Source organism: Parus major, chromosome 7 (genome assembly GCF_001522545.3).
Source record: "Parus major isolate Abel chromosome 7, Parus_major1.1, whole genome shotgun sequence".
Taxonomy (NCBI): domain Eukaryota; kingdom Metazoa; phylum Chordata; class Aves; order Passeriformes; family Paridae; genus Parus; species Parus major.
The window spans coordinates 22,542,439-22,563,357 of NC_031776.1; the positions used below are offsets into that span (position 1 = coordinate 22,542,439).

General features: G+C 53.1%; 1 protein-coding gene across 9 annotated transcripts in view; it reads left to right on the plus strand.

Moving 5' to 3' along the window:
• TNS1 (tensin 1) overlaps positions 1 to 19,643 on the plus strand; it is a 62,381-nt gene extending 42,738 nt beyond the window's left edge. For 6 of the 9 annotated variants that reach the window (XM_015634736.3, XM_033515872.1, XM_033515875.1 and 3 more), the window contains 15 exons: positions 475 to 653; positions 917 to 1,055; positions 3,343 to 3,435; positions 4,351 to 4,386; positions 7,703 to 7,901; positions 8,695 to 9,563; positions 10,936 to 11,022; positions 11,645 to 11,776; positions 12,190 to 12,282; positions 12,956 to 13,033; positions 13,136 to 13,207; positions 13,287 to 13,455; positions 13,724 to 13,792; positions 14,141 to 14,173; positions 15,173 to 19,643. In XM_015634736.3, the coding sequence (XP_015490222.1) occupies positions 475 to 653; positions 917 to 1,055; positions 3,343 to 3,435; positions 4,351 to 4,386; positions 7,703 to 7,901; positions 8,695 to 9,563; positions 10,936 to 11,022; positions 11,645 to 11,776; positions 12,190 to 12,282; positions 12,956 to 13,033; positions 13,136 to 13,207; positions 13,287 to 13,455; positions 13,724 to 13,792; positions 14,141 to 14,173; positions 15,173 to 15,317 (2,393 nt within the window). In that variant the 3' untranslated portion in view covers positions 15,318 to 19,643. The remainder of the gene's footprint in view (positions 1 to 474; positions 654 to 916; positions 1,056 to 3,342; positions 3,436 to 4,350; positions 4,387 to 7,702; positions 7,902 to 8,694; positions 9,564 to 10,935; positions 11,023 to 11,644; positions 11,777 to 12,189; positions 12,283 to 12,955; positions 13,034 to 13,135; positions 13,208 to 13,286; positions 13,456 to 13,723; positions 13,793 to 14,140; positions 14,174 to 15,172) is intronic. The other 3 variants (XM_033515871.1, XM_033515870.1, XM_033515873.1) reach the window with 3 other exon arrangements.
• The last annotated feature ends 1,276 nt before the right edge of the window (positions 19,644 to 20,919 follow it).

The window sequence follows — 20,919 nt, forward strand, 5'->3', positions numbered from 1 at the left end:
GGGTTCACAAAACCAGGCTTTTTCCACTGCTGTGGTTGAAGCCACATCTGGCTGTGGGAGCAGGGGTGCAGGCTGAATACAGCTGTCCTTGTGCTGGGTGATTTGGTCCTTTCCCACTATGATGCTGTTGGGAGGCCCTGTTGCTTCCTGGCTCTGCAGGGCTGGGCTGTCTGGACTAATCTCAGGATGCTCTTGCCCCTTGTACCCACTGCTGGAGGTTGTTGTCCCAAGAATCTAATGGTGCTTGGGAAGGCTAGTGCAGCACTTCAGCCACTAGCCACAGCCTTGCCTTGCTTTATCATGGGGTCGCTGTTGTAGGGTATATGTGCTCCAGCTACCCATGCTGGTCTGGGGGTTTGATGCAGGTGAGTGCTGAAGCTGAGACCTCTCAGGTCAGGCCTGGAGCATCTCCTGCTGGTCCCCATCTCATCTGGCAGCTCCTCACCCCTCTACAACCCTGTGCTTGCCCTTCAGGGGTGCAGTCCCGGGAGAAGCCTCTGGAGGAGAGCGCTGTCCCTGCCCGCAAGCGGACCCCCAGCGACAGCCACTATGAAAAGAGCTCACCAGAGCCCAGCTCGCCCCGCAGCCCCACCGTTCTCTCACCTGAGGTGGTCAGCACTATCGCAGCCAACCCTGGAGGGAGGCCCAAAGAGGTGTGTGGAGTAGGGAGTGCTGGGTTTGGGGGGTGGCTGACTGTGGAGACATGCCTCCAGGGAGGGGAGGGGGATGGTTTGCTCAGCATTCACAGCATCCATAGAGTTTGGGATCAGTGATGGTTTTTGTGGTGGTGGTGGTGGTAGTTAACAGAGAGGAGGTGAAACCCTTCCTTTTGCCCCCTCTGCCCTCTCCTTGGGGTGTCCTACAGGTTTGTGTCCATCATAGGGATGAGACTGACCCTTTTTCCTGATCTTCCCAGCCTCACCTCCACAGCTACAAGGAAGCCTTCGAGGAGATGGAGGGTGCCTCCCCCACCAGCCCACCCTCCAGCGGCGGTGAGATTTCTCCCCCCACCCCAGCCTTCCCTGTGTCACCACAAACCCCTTACTCCAACACCTGTAAGTGCCGTGGCTTCGGGAGGCAGAGGGGCTCAGTGGGTGGCTCTGGGCAAGCCAGAAATTTGCCAAGGGTCAGACAGCTCCAGGTTCCACATACCCACCGCCATGTTAACCATTCCTCCTCTCCATCCTCCTTTCTCCTCCACATCCTGCCACTCCATGCATGCTCCACTTACTTCAGCATCCCATGCTTGACACCTTGACTTGGCTTTTTCTCACCCTCCACTCACTGGGGTGTTTTTTTGATGGGATCCCATGACTGGATGAGGAGAGAAGCATGCTTTCACCTCATCCCAATCCTGCATCTCCCCACTTTTCTTACTGGCATGGCATGAAGAGAAGCAAAACTGCGGTGGCAGGCGAGTGGGAGCGGGGAGGCAGGAGGGACTGAAGATCAGGAGGGCAGACGCACACCATGTCACTTCTTGCTCAAAGTTTCAAAGGCAAGAGGGGAAAAAGGCTGGGATGCATGCTCTTTGCATGCATCTTGTCTCTGCTCCTCCAGCACAGCATCTCTGTTCTGACTTACCCTCTCTCAGTCATGGTGGGTTTGTGTGGACTGGGTTTGTGTGACCAACTTGAGCAACAAACCCTGAGGAGCAGCCACACGTCGGCACAGCATGGCTTGGGCCAGAGCAGTGCAGTGGAGCAGCCAGTCAACTGGGAAACCCATTAAAAAGATGGCAGCCCCCCATCCTCTCTAAAACACTTCTGTAGGCTGAAGGCTGAGGGATGCTCTAGGGTTGGTGATGCTTGGGCTGGGCTCAGCTCCCTCTGATGCCATGTCCTGGTTGCAGTGAAGCCACCTGCCCCCCACAGTTCAGCCTAAGGGGTCTGGGGTTGTTGCTCTTCCTTCCCTGCAGTGCTCTGATGTTTGAGCCCTCTCTCTTGGGATGAGGAGATGAGTGTGGGAGCATTGCCGGGGTGCTTGGCAGCTCGGAAATGGCCCTGTTGTTCCTGGGGACTGAGAGCTCAGCTCTGGGTCAGCAGCAGCTCCTTTGGCAGTGGGTCAGTGGCTTTGGGGGATGAGTCACTTGCAGAGGTGACAGACACAGCCTGGCTGGGGTTGTGGTCCTGAGACAGTGCTGCTTATCCAGCAGCAGCCAGGAAAGCCTGGGAAGCTTGAAGCTGCAGCTTTCAGGCCTTGCCAAAGTGGCCCTGGGGGATACAGGAGCAATTCCCCTCTGTTGGGGGATGTTGTTCCCGGGAGAATTCCTGGCCCTGTGAGGACCCTGCTGCTCATCAGCCAGCTGAGGTGTGAGCTGACATTGTGGCTTGGGGTCAGCTGGATTTGAGGAAATCAGACACCCACTGGGGAAGGTGCCACTGTCTTAGTTTCCCAGGGACTTGGCTGCTCGGCTGCTCCTGCCCCAGGCTGCTGGGTGGACCTGGCCTCAGAGAAAGGGTCTGGCTTTCCTCTGGACCTCCCAGCACCCACTGCCTCCCGGCCTTGCCACAGGCCCTGTGCCACTGCCACCTGTCAGAGACATTCAGACACTGCTGGAGGCTCGTGCCTTTCGGTCTCTCTTGCTGAAGGTGATGCCCTGAGGTTTCCCCTGATATGGGAAAATACAGCATCAGGGAGATGGGGCAAACCCAGTGTGGAGGAGATGAGAGGAGGTGCAATCTGCTTGGGGCAGTCTGTCCTGCCCTGTGAAACCCCACTGCCATCCATCCCATAGCCGTACACACACAGGCAGCTCCTGCTGGTGTGTGTGTCTGGGCACAGGGGTGCAGAACTCACATGTACATTGCCATCCCTCTGTGTGAACATTCTCACCCCCCCATTGAGCTGGTCTGGAGGGCAAGTTTTTTTTGGCAGTCCTTCTGTCCCTTTTGTGGGGGTGATGAGCTGCTCTGGGACAGCTGGATTCCAGCCAGATGTGGGGATTGGCAGAAAGGAGTTCAGGTGTGGGAGAGCTGGGTTGGGATGGCTGAAGTCATTAAAGGGGCTTCGTGACTTTATGGTGGGACTTTATGGGGATGGTGGTGGGAGATGGGGTCTGGGCCTGCCCTGATGGGAGTTGTCCCCTTTCTCCATCCTGCCAGCTTTGCAATGGGGCAGGGTGCTTGTTCCCAGTCACCTCCCACCCTGTCTCCTTTTCCCAAAGTATCCTTCTGCAGGGTGTTGCCTCATTCGAGGGCATCCCGTGTTCTCAGCAGCCCTCCCTTGCACCCAGTAGGTGGGATGGGCTGTGGGGGCTCTGAGCCCATGGGCAGCTCCAGCCTTTCTGAAGCGTGACCTCTCAGCCCTCCACTAACATTCTTGTGTCCACTGTGCCGACAGTGCGCTCTCCCCCTGGCCTGGCCAAGACCCCGCTCTCAGCACTGGGGCTGAAACCCCACAACCCGGCTGAGATCCTGCTGCATCCAGTGGGAGGTGAGTGCAGACATGGGGACTGCAGGCAGATTTCTTTTGTGGGGGCATCTGTGAGGTTACCCCGGAAGGGTCCCTGGTTTGGAGAAGGCACTTCCATCTCCCTTTTGGGGCCAGATGGCTGTAGGGGTCCTTGCTGCTTTTTGTGGGGACTCTGGGACTGTGTAAGCACGGGGGATGTTCGTGCTGCCCTGGGGGGCTCAGCACAGGAAGGACCTCAGCAGTGAAGGCTAGATAACCCTGTGTCTCTGTTTCCTGCCCAGCCCCATATTCTTCCCTCTCCCACCCCCTACATTCCTTCTTCTCCCTAGGACAGCTGGAGACAGTTTGGTCTCTGGGAGCTGAGCCTGTCAGCCAGAACAATATCCAGAGCTCTTTCCACCCTGGACAGCAGTTTCTGAGTGCAAAGGCCCTGCTGTCCTGGGGACATGTCCTGGAGTAGCCTGCCAAGCCAGACTTTACTGCTCCCCAGCACCCAGGGCCCCTTCCCGAGCCAGCTCAGGGCTGAGTGTAACCTCCTCAAACCCATCTGAGCCTGGGGGCCACAGGCTGATTGAGCTCGCTCTGCAAGACCCTTCTCCCTCTGCCCTCAAGGGTGAGCTGATGCTTTTTTGGTGCTTGCTGGGCTTCTTGGAGGAGCCCTTGGATCATTTTCTGCTGCACTGTTCCCTCTTTCCCATCTGAAGCTAGCCTCCTGGGCTTTGGACATAGTTTCTGGGATGTTGACGTGATGTGGGGGTGTCTGAGGCTGGATTTCAATTTGGAGCACAGTGTTGGGAGGTGTGGGGCTCTCCTTTGTGCTCTGTGTGCCCCTGCCTGAGCAAGGCAGAGCTGCTTAACTCTGATTTCTCTTTCTGTCTTGCACCTTCCTTCCTCCTCTTCCCACTGCCATCACTCCCCTGCCCCTGCATCTCTCAGAGCTAGAAGGGGAAGCGGGCGGTGACTCTGAAGAAGGTAAGAAAGGCTTTTCTTTCTCTCTATCTCTCTTCCTCATGCAACCTCACTGTTGGGACTGTCACTCAGAGCAGGCCCAAGCGTCTGTTCCAGCACACTTCCCTTGTGCTGTCCCTCAGGGATGTCGGAGCCCAAGTCTTGCCTGTCCTCCTCCCTTTAGAGGAGGGGCACATCATGCCTTGTGTCGTGGTGGGATTTCTCAGTGTCCAAGTTGGACCTGAAGGTCTGTCATACTGTGTGGCAGTCATCCGTGGGGACTGAGAGCTCTTTGTCAGTGAGTGGCATCCTTACTGGTGGCACGCTAGGGTTGCTGGCATGCTACAGCCAGCTTTGGATGAGCCTGGCAGGGATCTGGGAGCAACAGCCCCAGTTATAGTCTCCTTCCCTCCCCTTTTGGCTTTGCTATTGCCATTCAGAGTGAAAATAAACCAAAGTGCAGCACAAAAGGTCAGCAGGCGCAGAGGCCACCAGCGTGTTGCCAGCTCAGCCGGCTGAGCAGTGGTGCAGCACCAGCAGCTGGTGCACATCTTCTGCCCACCAGGCAGCTGCCCAAATTCCCCCCACCTCTCTGTCTCTGGGTTGTGCCACTTTGGGGATGCCAAGGATGGGGTTGAGCTGGGACGTCAATTCAAGAGTGGCTGTGCTGACAGCACTGTGGGCTCTGGGATGGCACATCTGGTGTGTGGGGACACAGGCTTTGGGAGTGGCTGTGATTCCTTGGAGTGCTGCCTGCTAGGTAACGGTTGTTGGGTGGTTTTGCTTCCTCTTTCAATGAGTTTTTGGGTCCTCAGAGATGGGATGAGGAACTGTATGTTCAGGATGGGTTTTGGGGAAAGGGTGTCTCTTCTTGGTGGGTGCGGTGCTTCCTCTAGCCCTAGCAGCCATCAGCATTTCTTCTTGGAAGTTTCTCAAAATGCACACAGCCAAAACCTGAACACTGTGTGATACTGGAGAAAGTGTTTGCTTGAAAAAAAATTCTACTTTCAAAACTGATTTTTCAGTGATGGCTTTTTGGATATATTAAAGGAAGCGAAGCTGGATTAAAACCAGGCTTTTCCCCCATGAGTTCCCCCAAATTTCTGTGCAGCTTTAAGTCTCCAAAGACTCAAACATTGCCTCTCCTCTCCTTCCCACTAACCCTCAGGAGCTCAAGCTGTCCTGCTGTCTCTGTCCCCTTGAACGATGGTTGACTCCCAAGCAAGGATGTCCAGTGACCCTGCACTCCCCAGGCTGAGTGGCCACCATGGGCCTCTTGCCTTGCTTTATCCTCTCTAAAATGATATTTTTGGGCATTGAATCTATGGTTCTGAGAAGGGACTGGTGTTTTGGCTTACTGCTGGCTTAGGACCCTCTGCACTTAGCCACACATTCCAGGAGCCACACTCCAGGAGGGGGAGTCCCTGCCCCTCCATGCTCTGCCTAGCAGATCTCAGCTGGAATGGCTGCCCCATGTATGGGAGATGCTTTGGCAGTGTGGGAGCTCAGGATGTGGCTCTCAGCTCTGAGGAGGCTTTAAAACAGTCTGACAGATGCAGCACTGGGGATTTCTGGCCAGAGTGCAGCCCTGCTCGGATCTGGGATTCCCAAACAAATACCCATCTCCTTGGTGACTCACAGCTTCTCTATTTTCCCACCCATTTTCCCATCTCCAGAGTCCCTTCCAAGAAAACACAAGGAGGCAAGATCAGATTTTTCAACCTAAAAAAAATCCTGCCTGAAATGTCCTAACTTTTCTTTTCTTGTCCTGTATTGAATCAGTGTACTGGAACCTGTGCCCATGGGCACACACCTTACTGTGGCACAGGCTCCAAAACCCCTGCTCCTGCCTTTTTAGGAGGGGCTGGCATTTTCACAGCCCTATGGTCTTAACCTCTTGCAGGCTGACTCATATGTACTGTCTGGCTAATTTTAGTCTGGGCTGGGGAGCTGGGAAGGGGAAAAGTGAGTAGCTGTGAAATTAATTTAATTACCTAAGCTGCCATGAATTTCTTGCAGCTGCCCTGGGTAGTGCCTCATCTCTGTCAGTCAGGATGTGCTGCCCTAGATGCTGGTACCCAGCCTGTGTAGAGGTCCATCATCTGGTTTTGGCTCAGATCTTCCCTGGGGTTGTTGGCCAGGGACATCAGCCCAAAGGAGGGACTCCTCCTCCCCTCTCCACAGACAGATGGGGCACAGAGATGCTGCAGGGGAAGGAGTGGGACCTATGACAGTCTTTTTCCTTGCACATCTCAGCTCCAGCTCTGAACGTGGAGCTGTGCAGTGGCGTTGCTGACTGTGAGCAGGCCAGCTTGCCAGCAGGCTGAGCCAGAGCCCAGTTGTTATGACTAATAATAACAGTAATGATGTTTGTCATGCTAATTACTGCTGCAGAGCTGCTTTGGGCATGGCCAGCCTGGAGCCAGGGACCGGCAAGTCTGTCTTGCCCTTAGAGTTTGATGCCAGTGGATCTTGCGTAGGGCAAGTTGAGGTGTGACGTGGCTGTGGGGCTTGGGGGAATGGGACTGAAGCTGCAGCCCCTTCCTCTGGTGCAGCTTTTCGTGGGGGCTGTGGGGGCTTTTTTCCCCAGGATGGGGACCAGCCTGGGTGGAACAGAAGGTAGGGGGCAAGGTATGAGAGAGGACTGGGTCTGGTGTCTGCCATGGCTAGTAATGGCCAGCCCAGCCTGCTGCTCCTGGCACGGGACAGCTTGGCGACACTAAAGGAAAATCACTTTTCTTGGTCACGCTCATGGGCTGCGGTTTCAAGCTGGGCTGGAAGTGAAAGTGTTGGATGCTGCAGTGGAAATAGCTTGAGTTGCCCTCTGCTGCTGAAGATGGCTGGCTGAGGTGGGCTGCAGAGGGCAGGGACCCAGTCATTCAGTCACAAGGGACAGGACACTGTCATCAGAGTCCTGTGTGAGTCAGCGCAGGCTGGGCAGAGTCCCTGGCTCTTTATTTAGGGGCTGTGGATGAACAGGGAGCAGGACGTGTTCTCTGTGGCATCCTGGGTGGGAGGGACGCTGACTCAGAGCAGGGTGAAGGGGCTGTGGCAGGCAAAGGGATCGTGGTCCCATGTTCCAGTCCCCTCAAGGCAAGGGGTGACTCCCCTCCTTGTACCCTGACTGGGGTCTTCAGCATTCTTGAAACAACTTCAAGGTCTTCAGTGAGTCAGATGTATTTTCACACAGCCCCTGGTGAAAGAGATAGGGGGAAATGTTCATCTGGAGCAGGTCAGCTCAAGCACTTTCACTGGCGTGAAATGTGGGTCCTGGGAAGGGTGTGGTCCCCTTCCCATGCAAGCTGTAAACTCATCTGTTTCCACTTCTCTTTTGCTGCAGAGCCCAGGAGCTATGTTGAGTCAGTGGCCCGCACAGCCACAACGGGCAGGGGAGGGACACTGCCCGCTGCCCAGCCCGCTGCCCAGCCCACTGCCCAGCCTGGAGGGCCAGAGGTGCCCACCAGGAATGGCACTTTCTCCAACTCCTTCATCGCCCCCAGCCCTGTCTCCACCAGCAGCCCTATTCACAGCATGGATGGGTAAGGCAGTGGGTGCAGGTCCCAGGGACTGGGTGGGGCTGGGGCTGAACCCTGCTTGGTGCACAGGCTTAGAATCACAATCACAGAGTCACAGAATCATTAAGGTTGGAAAAGACATCCAAAATCATCTAGTACAACCTTTGACTGAACACCACCAAGCCAACTAAACCAGAGCACTAAGTGCCATGTTCAGTTGTTTTTTGAACCTCTTCAGGGATGGTGCTTGTTCCCAAGTTGAAACTGACTTTGCAAAGACCCACATCTCTCCGTGCAGGGTTTGGGTATCCCAGCCAACTGTACACTTCAGTGCCCTGAGAACACAAATCTGGGTCACTGCTGGTCACTTGGTGGTTACTGGACCTCAGAAACCTCTCACTGGGAACCTGTCCCCTGTAGTGGGAGGAGGGATGGTTTGTGCTAACCCCTAGCATTCATCCTCTGGGGTGAAATGGAGCTATTGTCCCTGTCCCCTGTCCACCCTGACTACAAGGTGCAGCCACACAGGCTGGCAGGGCAGAATAAATCAGGTGTTTGCTGGGAGCAGAGCTGGAAAAAGGCTCTGATCTCTAGAAAGTCATATTTTGAGATGGAACGGGGATTCAGGGTGGAGCTAAAGATGCCTCTAGTTGCTTCCATGAAGCTGGCTGGACCCACAGTTGCCTCTGAACAACAAATAGCTGACTGGCTCTGTGCCTCAGTTTCCCTGTGTGCCACATGCAGGAGGGTGCCAGTCCCTGCCAGCAGCAGGAATGAGCGGTGGAGCTGAATTATGCCTTTCTTTGTCTCTCCTCAGGGCCTCCCTCCGCAGCTACCCGTCAGAAGGCAGCCCCCACGGCACGGTGACACCTCCCCATGCCTCAGCTGAGCCCTTGTACCGGTCCCCTGTTGGCTCGCAGATGCCCTCTGCTCACAGCAGCTACCAAAACTCGTCTCCAGCTTCCTTTGCAATGGTCCAAGGAGGAGTCCCGGGCTCAACATACAGCAGCCCCGACTACCCTGATGGCCGAGCTGGCCTCCAGCCAGAACCCCAAGCTCGGCCACAGCCACAGGTCAATGTGGTAGGGGTGCACACCCTGCCAGGGAGCCCTCGCAGCTTGCACCGGACAGTGGCTACAAATACACCGCCCAGCCCTGGCTTTGGGCGAAGAGCCATCAACCCCAGCATGAGCGGCGCTCCCGGCAGCCCTGGGCTGGGCAGGCATGCTGTGGTGGCCCATGGCAACCTGGTGGCCCCGCCGGGGAGCCCCAGCCTGTCCAGGCACCAAGCAGCGGCAGCCACATCCCCTGGCAGCCCCCTGTATGGCTACTCCAGCCCAGAGGAAAGGCACCTGACACTGTCTCGGCAGAGCAGCTCCTCTGGCTACCAGCCTCCCTCCACGCCGTCCTTCCCTGTCTCCCCAGCGTACTACCCCGGCACGAGCACGCCACACTCCTCCTCCCCGGACTCGGCTGCCTACCGCCAGGGCAGCCCCACGTCGCAGCCTGCTCTGCCTGAGAAGCGGCGGATGTCGGCTGGGGACCGCTCCAACAGCCTCCCCAACTATGCCACTGTCAATGGCAAGGTGTCCTCACCCCTCTCCAGCGGCATGTCCAGCCCCAGCGGTGGGAGCGCCGTCGCCTTCTCCCACACTCTGCCGGACTTCTCCAAGTTCTCCATGCCAGGTAAGGGATGCTCTTGGAGGTCCCCGTGTCCCCCTGCCCTACTCAAGACTCTCCCCTCCTCCTCCTTTCTTGCCATGAGGAAAGGGATTGCAGCCATGTCCTGATTTACCCCTCCTGTCCATCCGCAAACCAAAGGCACCGCTGGGGCTGGGGCCATTTCCTGCGCTTTCTGACAAATCCAAACAGGAAAAACACCGACCAGCATCTCTGGCATAAACAGCTTCCAGAGATGTGCATGAGGAGATCAAAGCTCCTGGAGGCGTTTTTCTCTGCCGTGGGGATGCACTGACCTCTTGTCCCCATTCCCAGAGGGCTTTACCCCACTGAGATCCTGCTGTGGTGCTGCCTCCTCATTTCAAATGGTGCCGTGCCCCGGGTGCCATCCTGCCTGGAACGCTTTTGCCAGCTCTGGTTACAGACACCTTGGTGACGTCAAGATTGGGCTGATAGCACCAGGAGAATAAAGCTGTGGGGCAGCGGTGGCTCCGGCTGCTGGGCCAGTTTCTCTGCTGAGCAGGCAGCCCTTTGTGGGCACTCTGGCACTGGTCCTGGCTCCACGACTCTTGTGGCCAGGGACCTTTCCCAGCGGGGAAGAATGAGCAATTAAAACCTGTAACAATTAACAAGTGGCTTGGAGAGGGGAGTGAGCCCCCTGCGTCTCCAAAGGTGACCAGATTGCTGAGAGCTGATAAAGTGTCTCCAGCAGAGATGCTATCCAGTCGTCTTGGTTGTTTGCCTGGTTGTTTTTGGAAAGCAGGTGGTTGTTGTAAATGTTGCCTGAGTAAATGACAGCTTCACAGCCAGAGGACCAGCTCCCATTGGGGCTGTGCCACTGGTGGGCACTGAACAAGGCACAGTCAGGCTGGGACTGGAGCTGCTTTGCCCAGGATAGATTGACCTGCCCAGTTCCTCTTCAGAGAGCAAGGATAAGGGAAAAAACCTATTTTTTCCCTTATCCTGTTTTTGTGAAGTGTGATCCAAATGTTGAACATTAGAAAGCAGTAAATGTCCTCTGAAGTCAGGATCTCCCTGGCACCTGCAGACATACCTCTTTCCTCCAACAGTTTTTATTTTACCTGGCCATCTTCTTTTAAATTAAGAATTCCCATTTAATCTCTGTCATTGTGCCCTAGAGGCTCATCTTTCACACAACCCTCTGACAGCCCTTGAGCTTGGATTTAGCTTTAGATGCCCAGCAGCCCTATAAGCTCCAGGTAGTGATCACCCTGTGTGGGTGTGGGGAACTGGGCTGAGGTTAGTGCAATGTGCTGGATCTGAAAGGAGGTGGACATATTAATGCTTTGGCTGGATGTGGAGTTCCAGATACAGCATCTTTTAACTTTTTTATTGTCTTTTCTTCCCTTTCCTACAGACATCAGTCCCGAGACTCGTGCCAATGTCAAGTTTGTACAGGATACTTCCAAGTACTGGTACAAGCCAGACATCTCCAGGGAGCAGGGTAAGTAGATGACACAGGGTTGGGAGCTGGGGTATGTCTGGGATCACAGGGATTAGCAAGGATTTCCCTTATCAATTGGGTTGAGAGTGAAGGTGAATAATGACTGCTCAGGCTGTTGCAGATGGGGGTTGAAGCCCCATTAAGCTGCAGGTTTGTGTGATGTGGGTTCTTCAAACCTTCCTCTTGGTAGAGGATCTCCAGTCCCTGCAGTATGCAGTAGATATGTTTGCAGTTTGGAGAGCAAAACACCTGGATGTTGAGTCAATAATGCTCAGGGGCTTCTTGGAAACATGGCTAAAATGAGAGGGGAGAACAAGGAGGTGGCAGGATGCCTTCAGGGTCCAGCATTTGGGGCTTTGTTTCTGCTTGCTCTCCAGTACTTGGTTGCTCAGAGATAGGCAGGGTGGGAATTGGAGATACCCACACAAGGGCAGTGGAGGTGGAGGAAGATGAGCCTGTACCTGGCAACCCACTCAGACGTGCAGGAGGCGTGGTAACATTGTAGTGCCTGGCTATGAGATGTGGAGCTGGGGCATCCCATCCCAACCTACACCTGTTGGTGTCTTGAGGCTGCGTTGGTTCTCACTGTGTCAGCTCTGAGCTCTGCCATTCTCTCCTGCAGCCATTGCCCTGCTGAAGGACAGGGAGCCGGGGGCTTTCATCATCCGAGACAGCCACTCCTTCCGGGGAGCCTATGGCCTCGCCATGAAAGTTGCTTCTCCGCCTCCCACGGTCGTGCAGCAGAACAAGAAAGGTATTGTGTGCCCTTCTCCTTCCCACGCTGAGATGCTTTCCATCGTTCAGCTGGGGTGAGCGGGCAGCTGGGGCTGCTGAGCCAGTCGTGCCCTTGGGTATGTGCTGATGTGGCAGGATCCCTGCCTCCCAGGGCACAGGAAACACCAGACACCCTCTGCCCTGAGCTGTGGAGTGCTCAGGACCACCTGCATCTTGGACTTCGGTATAATGAAATGGGTACAGCCCCTCCAGCCCACCAACACTGTGGGGGAGCTTGGCTTGTGGTTGACCCTGTGTGAAGGGACAGATTTGAGGAGGGCATGTCTAGTGTTAGGGACCCCTCCCATAAACTGGAGCGCTGGTTTCTTAATGGTACTGCATAGTAATAGGAGGAGGGTGGCTCTGGTGTGAAAACATCTCATCTCTTCCCAGGAGACTTGACCAATGAGCTGGTGAGGCACTTCCTCATCGAGACGAGCTCACGAGGTGTGAAACTAAAAGGATGTCCCAACGAGCCTAACTTTGGTAAGTGCCCCCAGTTGTGCTTTCCACATGTGGGGCTGGGTTGGGAGAGCCTTGCTTTTGCCATACTGTCAAAGCAGAGCTGTTGGGTGTCTGGGAGAGCCTGTTTCAGCCTCTTGTCCCTGTGTAAGTGAATCCTCTGGGCATTTGGAGCATCTGTGTTCTTGCACACTTCTGAGAGCACACAAATGTGCCTGTGTGCATAGGTAAGTAACTTTCTACACACACATGTAGGACAACTGATGCTGTTGGGAGGGTGAGGGGCAGGGGCTCCCCTTGTTCCATTTATTCCGTGACTAATGTTGTCTGAGGAGCTGCACGAAGACCTTTGTTACATTTTTTTGTTCCTAAAGTGGCCCTGGCACCCTCCCTGAGCCCTCTGTGGTGGGCTGCATGGTGGTTTCAGTGAGGGGAATTGCCACATGTGGCCTTAGGACTATTGGTGAAGAAACCCACCTAAAAGCCTGTTTTCATCTACCTGGAGCAATGGTGACCTAATCAGGGAAAGCTGGAGTTTCTTATTCCTTTCCTTGGTTAATGATTATCATACTTTGGATTGTGTGGTTCCATAGCCTAATGATTTTGCAAAAGGATCATTGTATTAAACCAGCAGGTGCAAACAGTTCTTCATCTGGCAACGCTGGCCCTGTGCTGACCATCTTCCCTCTCTCCCCAGGCTGTCTCTCAGCGCTGGTGTACCAGCACTCCATCACGCCCTTGGCCCTGCCCTGCAAGCTGGTCATTCCTGACCGAGGTAAGAGCTAGCACCAGAAGGCATCACATCTGTCCCCACAGCCTGCAGGGAGGGGGTAGGTCTCTGATCAGGGTGCACCAGTAACCACCCTGTGTCTTCTAGACCCCATGGAAGAAAAGAAAGACTCCGCGTCAGCCACCAATTCAGCCACGGACCTCCTCAAACAGGGTGCAGGTGAGTTGAGAGGGGTTGTTGTGGGGTGAACTTGGCTTGGAATACTGGTTGACCCCACGTCTGCTGTCTGCCTTTCCAGCCTGCAACGTCCTCTTCATCAATTCAGTGGAGATGGAGTCTCTGACAGGCCCCCAGGCCATCTCGAAGGCTGTTGCTGAGACACTGGTGGCTGACCCCACGCCCACAGCTACCATTGTTCACTTCAAAGTCTCTGCACAAGGCATCACCTTAACAGACAACCAGAGGAAGTAAGAGCCTCCATGGTCACATCTCTGGCCAAAAGCCAGTGTTGGCTTATTCCCAAAGCCAACAGGGCTGTGATTCAGGAAGTGTGTTTGTGAAGGATGTCCCTGGGATGGCATCAACCTGGTCATGGACATGGCTGGGCTTTGTCCTTGACTCTTGGAACATCCTATGGGAGACCTATGGCAGCGTCCTCTGGGCTGGTGGAGCTGGGTTATGGTGGGACAGTGGTGGGGCCTTCCTGACCCTGACATTTCCTGCTTTGTGTTTCAGATTGTTCTTCCGAAGACACTACCCCCTCAATACAGTCACCTTCTGTGACTTGGACCCCCAGGAACGAAAGTGAGTACCCTAAGCTGGGGGGAGCGCATGACCCCCAGCCCTTTCACTCCTCTAGACTCCTGGGATGCTTGGAGCAGAGTCTTTGCTTGCTCTCTTCACTGCTCTTGCAGAGAGCAGGAATGCAAGGTTCCCTTGGATACTGTGGTCCTATGCCAGCTTCTTCTGGTGACTTTTTGGTGTCTCCAAGCACCTTCATGCTGAGGGAGAGGTGCATATTTTTTCCATAAAGCCAAGCCTGTGCAAAGCCAGGCTGGCCTTCCATCATTGGTGTGGTGGCCCCCATCATGGCCCTGTCTGTCTGTGTGGTGCAGGAGAGACCATCTCTCATGCCTTCTCTTCTCCTTGCAGGTGGACTAAAACTGATGGCAGTGGCCCAGCCAAGTAAGTACTTTCTGTGCTTCCCAGCTGCTATTGAGGTGATTTCTGCCTGTTTGGGCATTGGCTGGGAGATGCCCTGTGCAGGGCATCCTGGCTGTGTGTGAGATAGGCTCAGCTCCTTACTGTGGGAGTGTCTCACCCAAGCATGAGACCATAGTCCTGGGGACCCTGGATCCATCTTTCAGCCCCAAATTCCTGGTCAGAGCAGGCATGGCTCTTGCTGAACTGGAACTGGAAACTGGAACTGGAAACTCTCCTGACAGAGTCATTGGGAACCAGCTTATGGAACAGAGCTGGGGGTTATGCTGATGGCATGTGAACTACTGGTCATCTCTTCCATTTCTTCCTGTCCTTCCTGTCCTGACCCATGGGAGCACAGAGCTGTTGGCTGAGCCCATTTCCAGGGGCCAGCTCCCACTAATTTTAGCCATTGTGTGAGCGAAGGGGTTTTTATTAGGATGTCCAGCTGCTGGGATATTTCCCCTCCCCAATTAGAAATGCCATAGCCTGGGCCTGTCTCACATTCTGTTCCCCCTGTATTTATAACTCGAGTTTGCACATTCTTATTAAAAAAAAAAAGGGACATTTTATTCATCAGGGAAGAGACACACAGAAATAACCAGATGGTCTCACTCAGCTTCCTGTCCTTGCATGGCCTTCATCTCTTAGAGGGTCTACCCCAATGGCCAGCCTCTCTCACCTCTGACTTCAAGAGTCCAAACTGAGGCAATGCTGTGATCATCTGGAAGGTCCCTTCTTAGGGATTCACCTGGCAAGGGTGGCAGGGATGCTCAGAGCGGTTTGGCCAAGAAGTGATTGAAACCTGGTCTTCACAGAAACTGCAGCAAAGGGAACAGGAGATGGGCCTTCATGCAGGCTGGTTTGGGATGTGTTGTGAGAGGTGGATGTTAAAGAGGGGAAGTGGGACAATGCCACGTTGAAAGAGGGTGGTGGTAATCATTGCAGGAGCAATATTGAAGCTCTTGCCTTCTCCCCATGCAGGCTCTTCGGCTTTGTGGCCAGGAAGCAAGGGAGCACCACAGACAACATCTGCCACCTCTTTGCTGAGCTGGACCCAGACCAGCCAGCTGCAGCCATCGTCAACTTTGTCTCCAGGGTCATGCTTGGCTCCGGCCAGAAGAGATGAGCTGGCACTTGCGGGTGATTCTTGAATTTTGGAGAAGGACTTGGAGCTGATCCGAGAAGGAGTGTGAGGAAGTGCATTGTGGGAGAGGGAAGTGAATTGGGGGGGAGGGGGGAAAGGGTTGGAATTTTGGAGGAAAACAGCAAACAACAAAAAAACCACCAACAAAACCCCTAAAAACTCAACACAAGCCAAACACACACGCAGAGGAACAAAAGCCACGCACCTACAAAAGAGAGCCACAAAGTCACGCCAGACAGGATGCATGTCCCATTGCAGGGAAGGTGACCAAAGCAAAGGCGGCAGTGAGAGGTGTGTTTCCAGCTTTCAGCATCATGGCCTCAAGTGGTGATACCCATTTGGGACTGAATGTGGGACCATGACTGGTGTTTTCCATCTGGAAAAAAAGAGGCAACTGGCAAAACCCATGGAAGAAGCTTCATCCCAGCAGCTCCATCTGCTGTGTGTTTGAACTGACCCGTAGGAGATAATGACATACGCTGGGTCTGTGGGACACCAGAAGAGATGCTCTCAGAAACCTTCTCTTGTCCAGCTGCAGAGGGGGGTCCTTACTGGTCCCTGTGCTTCCCCTAAAACCTGCTTACGACCTGTAACTTGCTGGGGGCGTGAGGAAATTGGTCCTGAACCTTCCAATCCCTGGGGAGATCAGCCATGGGCTGACCTTTGCTGACCCAGAGCCCAGCACCAGTCACAGGTGAGACCCTGTGAGTCCACCCAGAGAGGGGGGTCATGCTGTTTCTCTGCTTCCCCAGGGCTTCTTGTGCCCCCCAGCCTGTGAGGAGGTGTGGGGGTTCCTCCTGCCCTGCTCCTGGGAAAGGTGGATACTCCCCAGGAACCTGAAGGATGCAGAAAGTCGCCTCCTGTCCCATCTTCCCCTTTTCCCTCCTGTCACAAGTCCTCTTTGGCAGTTCTCTCCTGCGGCCTGTCACATTCTCTTAACACAAAAAAACCAAAACAGAATGGAAAGGAATAGTTGTAATAATAATAATGATTATAATAATAGCTGATGCTGGCATAGGTGGGTTTCCTGTGCAAAGCAGCAGACCCGTGGCTACCCCTATCTAGCTCTTCGGAGACACGCAAGCGGTTTTTAAATTGCATGGACATTCAAGTTGCACGAAAGGCAAATGACTACAAGTAACTCAGGCGCTTTTTTCTCCTTTTGTTTTGGAGGCCACGTTAAAAAAATAAAGAAGGAAGAAAATTAAAAAAAAAAAAAAAAAGAAAAAAGGAAGGGACCTGCAGTGGCTGGGCAACTTTGGCTCAGTGGGGAGGTAACAGGTCCTCTGAGAGCCACCCTGGTTGATGCATGTGTACCCCCAAAACCATCTGGTTCAAGGCTTGTGCCCCTGAAATGCAGCAGAGTTTTGCAGTGATTTCAGTGGTGTTGGCTTTTCCCTTTGCTTTGGTAGGTGAGGAGGGCAGGTTGGGTGGAGAGAGGGGCAGAGGGCCCCTGTGCCACTGCAGGGGAAAAGATCATGGTGGGGGTGCAGCAGGTGGAGGTCCCAGCCCTATGGTGCTGGGGAGGGGGCAGAGGATGCTTCGGTCACATGTGCAGGTTTAGGGCAGGGGGAATGGTCCAGCTGGAGCTGCGGGGTCATTGCTGAGCCCTCTTCCACAAATATTCCCCCTGAGAGCTTTTTTTGGGCAGAGTTTTCAGTGCAAAGTGGCCCAGATAGTCTTTTGGGGACAAAAATTAGAAACATAGCACTGCTGTCCCCTGGAGATCTTGTCTCCCGTGGACCATCCTTGCCTTGATAGCTATAATATATATACAAGCTATACTGACAAAATACTGTAAGCTAATGAAATTTTAAGGAGGAAAAAAAAAAAAGGTTAGATTTACACTCAAAAAAATATTTATTTTTGCCATATTGCTTTCCGCGCATCATATCTCCCCCACTATATTCCCCCCTTCCCCTGCCCTGGGGAAACACCTGCATGTTAAACGAAAATCCAGAGCAAGGCAGAATAGAGATGGGGGAAGAGGCGGGGGCCCGTGTGTCGGGGTGGCTGCGTGTGAGCGGTGCGTGCGTGCGGTGTGCGTGTGTGTGTGCGTGGGGTGTGACGGCGTGGGTGGCCGGACAGGCCTGCCGGGGCAGAGGCTCTACTGATGTACTGAAGTGTGAAAGGATGGGTAGCGAGGAGCTGGTTGTGAGGTGGTGGTGGGACAGGAGGTTTGGGTGGGGCTTTCCCCCTCCCAGGCTTCCTGGCCGCACAGATGCAGAGATCTTTTAATTTTTGATATTTCCAAAAAGTGATTCCCTCCTTCTGCGAAATTCAAGCGAGACAAGAGATGATCTCACCCGTAATCTCCTCACCCTGCCATTCACCCATCAGAGAAAAAACACTGTGTTTATAGATATATAAAAATATATTTTTGAAAGCCTCTATTTTTCAGACTTGGTTTTCTCACTGCTAAGAAAAGAGATGATAATAATGTAATTTTATTTTAATCTGCTGCCTTGGAAACTGGTGCTTGGAACTCCTATTTCTCTTTTTCTCCCCATACAAACAAAGCAGATCTAAACACCCCAGAGATGTTGCATAGAAGCCGACCCCAGCAGATACCTGCCAATAGCATCACGCCTGCTTCAGGCCCTGAGCCTCTCCCGGCTTCCCCACTAACACACTAGCTGAAAATTTAGTCTGTATCCAAATCTCAAACACTAACAAAATCATCTGATGATTGTATTATTTTTTTAACACACAGCTAATCACCTTCCAATGATGTAGCCGGGTGTGTTATCAGCTTCCTTTAAAGGCACTTTTTTCCCCTTTAGCTCCTTCTTTAAAGAAGGTTTTAAGGTATAACAACCCTTTCTGTCCCTGGGAGAGACCATCAGCAGCATTTAGGATTGCCCAGGTCCTGGGGCTGTCAAGGACCTAGTGTTGATATTTTTTTCCTTATGAAAGGGACAGAAAATACTCTTTATTTTTTTTTATTTTTTATGTGCAGTCATGCTATTTGAGATTCAATCTCTCACGAGTTAAGCCCAGCATATGTTTTGTTGTAATCACACTGCCGTTGTCAGCAGCCGGATGGTATCTCTCTCTCGCTCACACACACACACACACACACACACACACACAAACACATCCCTCCTTCCTGCACAAAGAACTGCATATATTCTTGCCAAAGATACCCTTAAAAACGCACTTTTCCCCACATATATATAGATAGATATATATTTTTTTTTTTTTTGTGTGTGTGTGTAATTTTATTGTATGTGCCCTTTTTGTGTCAGTTTGTTCTTCGGAGAAGCCTGTCCTGCCTTTGCTGTCGATATTGCTGTCAATTGGGAAATGCTCCCTGGGGAAGTAATTTGCTGTCTGTCCTGCTCAGTGGCACCTGCAATGCACAAAATACGGGATTCCCATTCAATGGGGCTGCCTCTGGCTCTGCCCCTGGGAGCTGTTTCGGGAGATAGCCATGTCATCAGCTGCTGATGGGATGCATAGTGTTCACCAGTCCCATGTCACTGGTGGAGGCAGCAGGGCTCATGGTTTTGAGCAGAGTTTGGAGTTGCTCTGAGTGCAACATTTGCTGTCTGCCTCCTGGTCAAATTACACATGGAAAACAAACCAGGTAGGGAGAAAAACCCAACCCAGCCTCTGGGCATTGATTTTTCAGTGAATTCAACCGCCCGAACCAAAGTGCAAAGTAAATCCCCACCCAGCAGGTCGGGCAGGTAAAGAAACCAGTTGCCCCAAAAACCCCAGACGACAGCATCAACAAAAGGCAACCCTTCCCGTTGGAGCAGGCAGGATGATCAGACAGCAAAGGAGCCCGCAGGGGCTTGTTTCATTTTGTTCGTTTGTTTTGCAAATTGCGAGGTTGGTTTGGGGTTACTAATTTTTTTTTCTTTTCCTTAAAAAGGAAAAAAAAAAAGAAAGAAAAAAGGAAGCAATATGACGTTTCTGTTGGCGGATCCTGTGCCGCCGTGTTATGCGTGGGGTTTTTTTTTTTTTTGTTGTTGTTGTTGTCTTTGTTACTTTGGGAATGTTACAGATTTATTTGCTAATCAGTGTTAACAAACAGTTTCAAACTTTTAGACTCGCCCATTTCTGTGTATTTATATAGATGGAAAAAAAAATACATTATATTTTGTATCTTTATGCCCATAATGTTGTGCGTGTAAGGATGACTTCGGTCGCACCATGTCCGTGTGTGAATGTCACTCCGCTGTTGTCTTCCCATTGTACAGATGTTGGATTCTTTGCAGTTCATTGTATGGCTTTATAAAGTGGTAAAAACAACAAAAAAAGGAACCAGTTATATAAAATATACTGTTGCTTGGAATGCCAGCTTGGTGTTTGAATTGCTGGAAATGTATCTTGGAAATTTAAGGGAGCATACAAATAAATGCTCTGGTTTTTTTTTTTTTTTGCACAGGGGGGAAAAAACCCCGAACCCCAATCCCATATGGAAAGCTGGTGGGTGCTGTGTTTTCTCCAGGCTGTTGTTCCCCCTGTTCCTCGATGGCAGATTGGGGCCCCCGGACAGACGCCGGGTGGTGGGTGTGGGAAGAAGGAGGGGTTGTGCTGCTGCTTGTCAGCCTCCAGCCGCAGCTTGTGTTCACCAGATGCTGGCTAACCAGACAGCCCCCAAACTTCCGACATGGCTCCAGCTCCAGCCCGGGCTTTTGTTTACCAGCAGGGATCTCTCTGGCTTGCCCTGCAGCCCCTGGGTGCTCTTTAAGTCCTGTTGCTTTTTCCCGGGTTGCCTTTAGGTGCTGTGTGTCCAGCCTCGGGCATCCCTTTTGGGTCCATCTCCCGAAGGGGAGCAGGATTAGGATGATGCTGGTATGGGGTCTTTTCCTCGGCGGCAGTTTGGGCTCTGCTCACATTAAATCCCACTCCCTATGCCTTTCAGAGCCACCCTGCTCCCTTGTGCCTGGCAAAACTTCCCCCAAAGTCTCAGGCCAGGCTTTTCCAGCATTTGCAGAGCAATTCCCAGCATCTGTCAGAACACTCAGCCCCTGGCTCTCTGGCTCCACTCCTTCCCCTCCTTGCTGAGTTGGTGGCCAAGACCCAGCCCCCTGGATGGATTGAGTTTAATTATACAAGAAATATCAGCCAGAGCAGCGGCAGTTTCTCTGGCGCCAGCACTGCTGCGGCTCAGAGCCTCAGAGTTTCTCCCGGGAGCCGGCAGCACTAAAAATACTTCCTGCCTTTCTCTAAAATAGCTGCAGGCGAGGGGCGGATTTCGGGGACTGCTCGTGTGGGGACCCCGTGCTGTGGGGCTTGTGCTGGGAGGCAAAGGCAAGAGAGGTAAAAAAAGAAAGGGGTGGAGAGGGAATGATTTCTGGCCCCTCCGAAATAGCTGTGGGGCTGTGGGTGGGCACCCAAGCGACCAAATGCCCTCCAAGCAAGGCTGCACCACGGGACCTTGTGAGGTACCTGGAGTCTGCCAGCCTTGGCCTCAGTTGTCCCTTACCTACCTGTAGGCAAGACAGGACCTGCAGCCTCCTCACCCTTTCTGACACCGCAGGGATGGTATTTTCCTTCTAGCTTCTCTTAGTTTTGTTTCTTCCCTGATTCCTGCTGGAATCAACTCCCCAGGACACAGCACCAGCCCCTT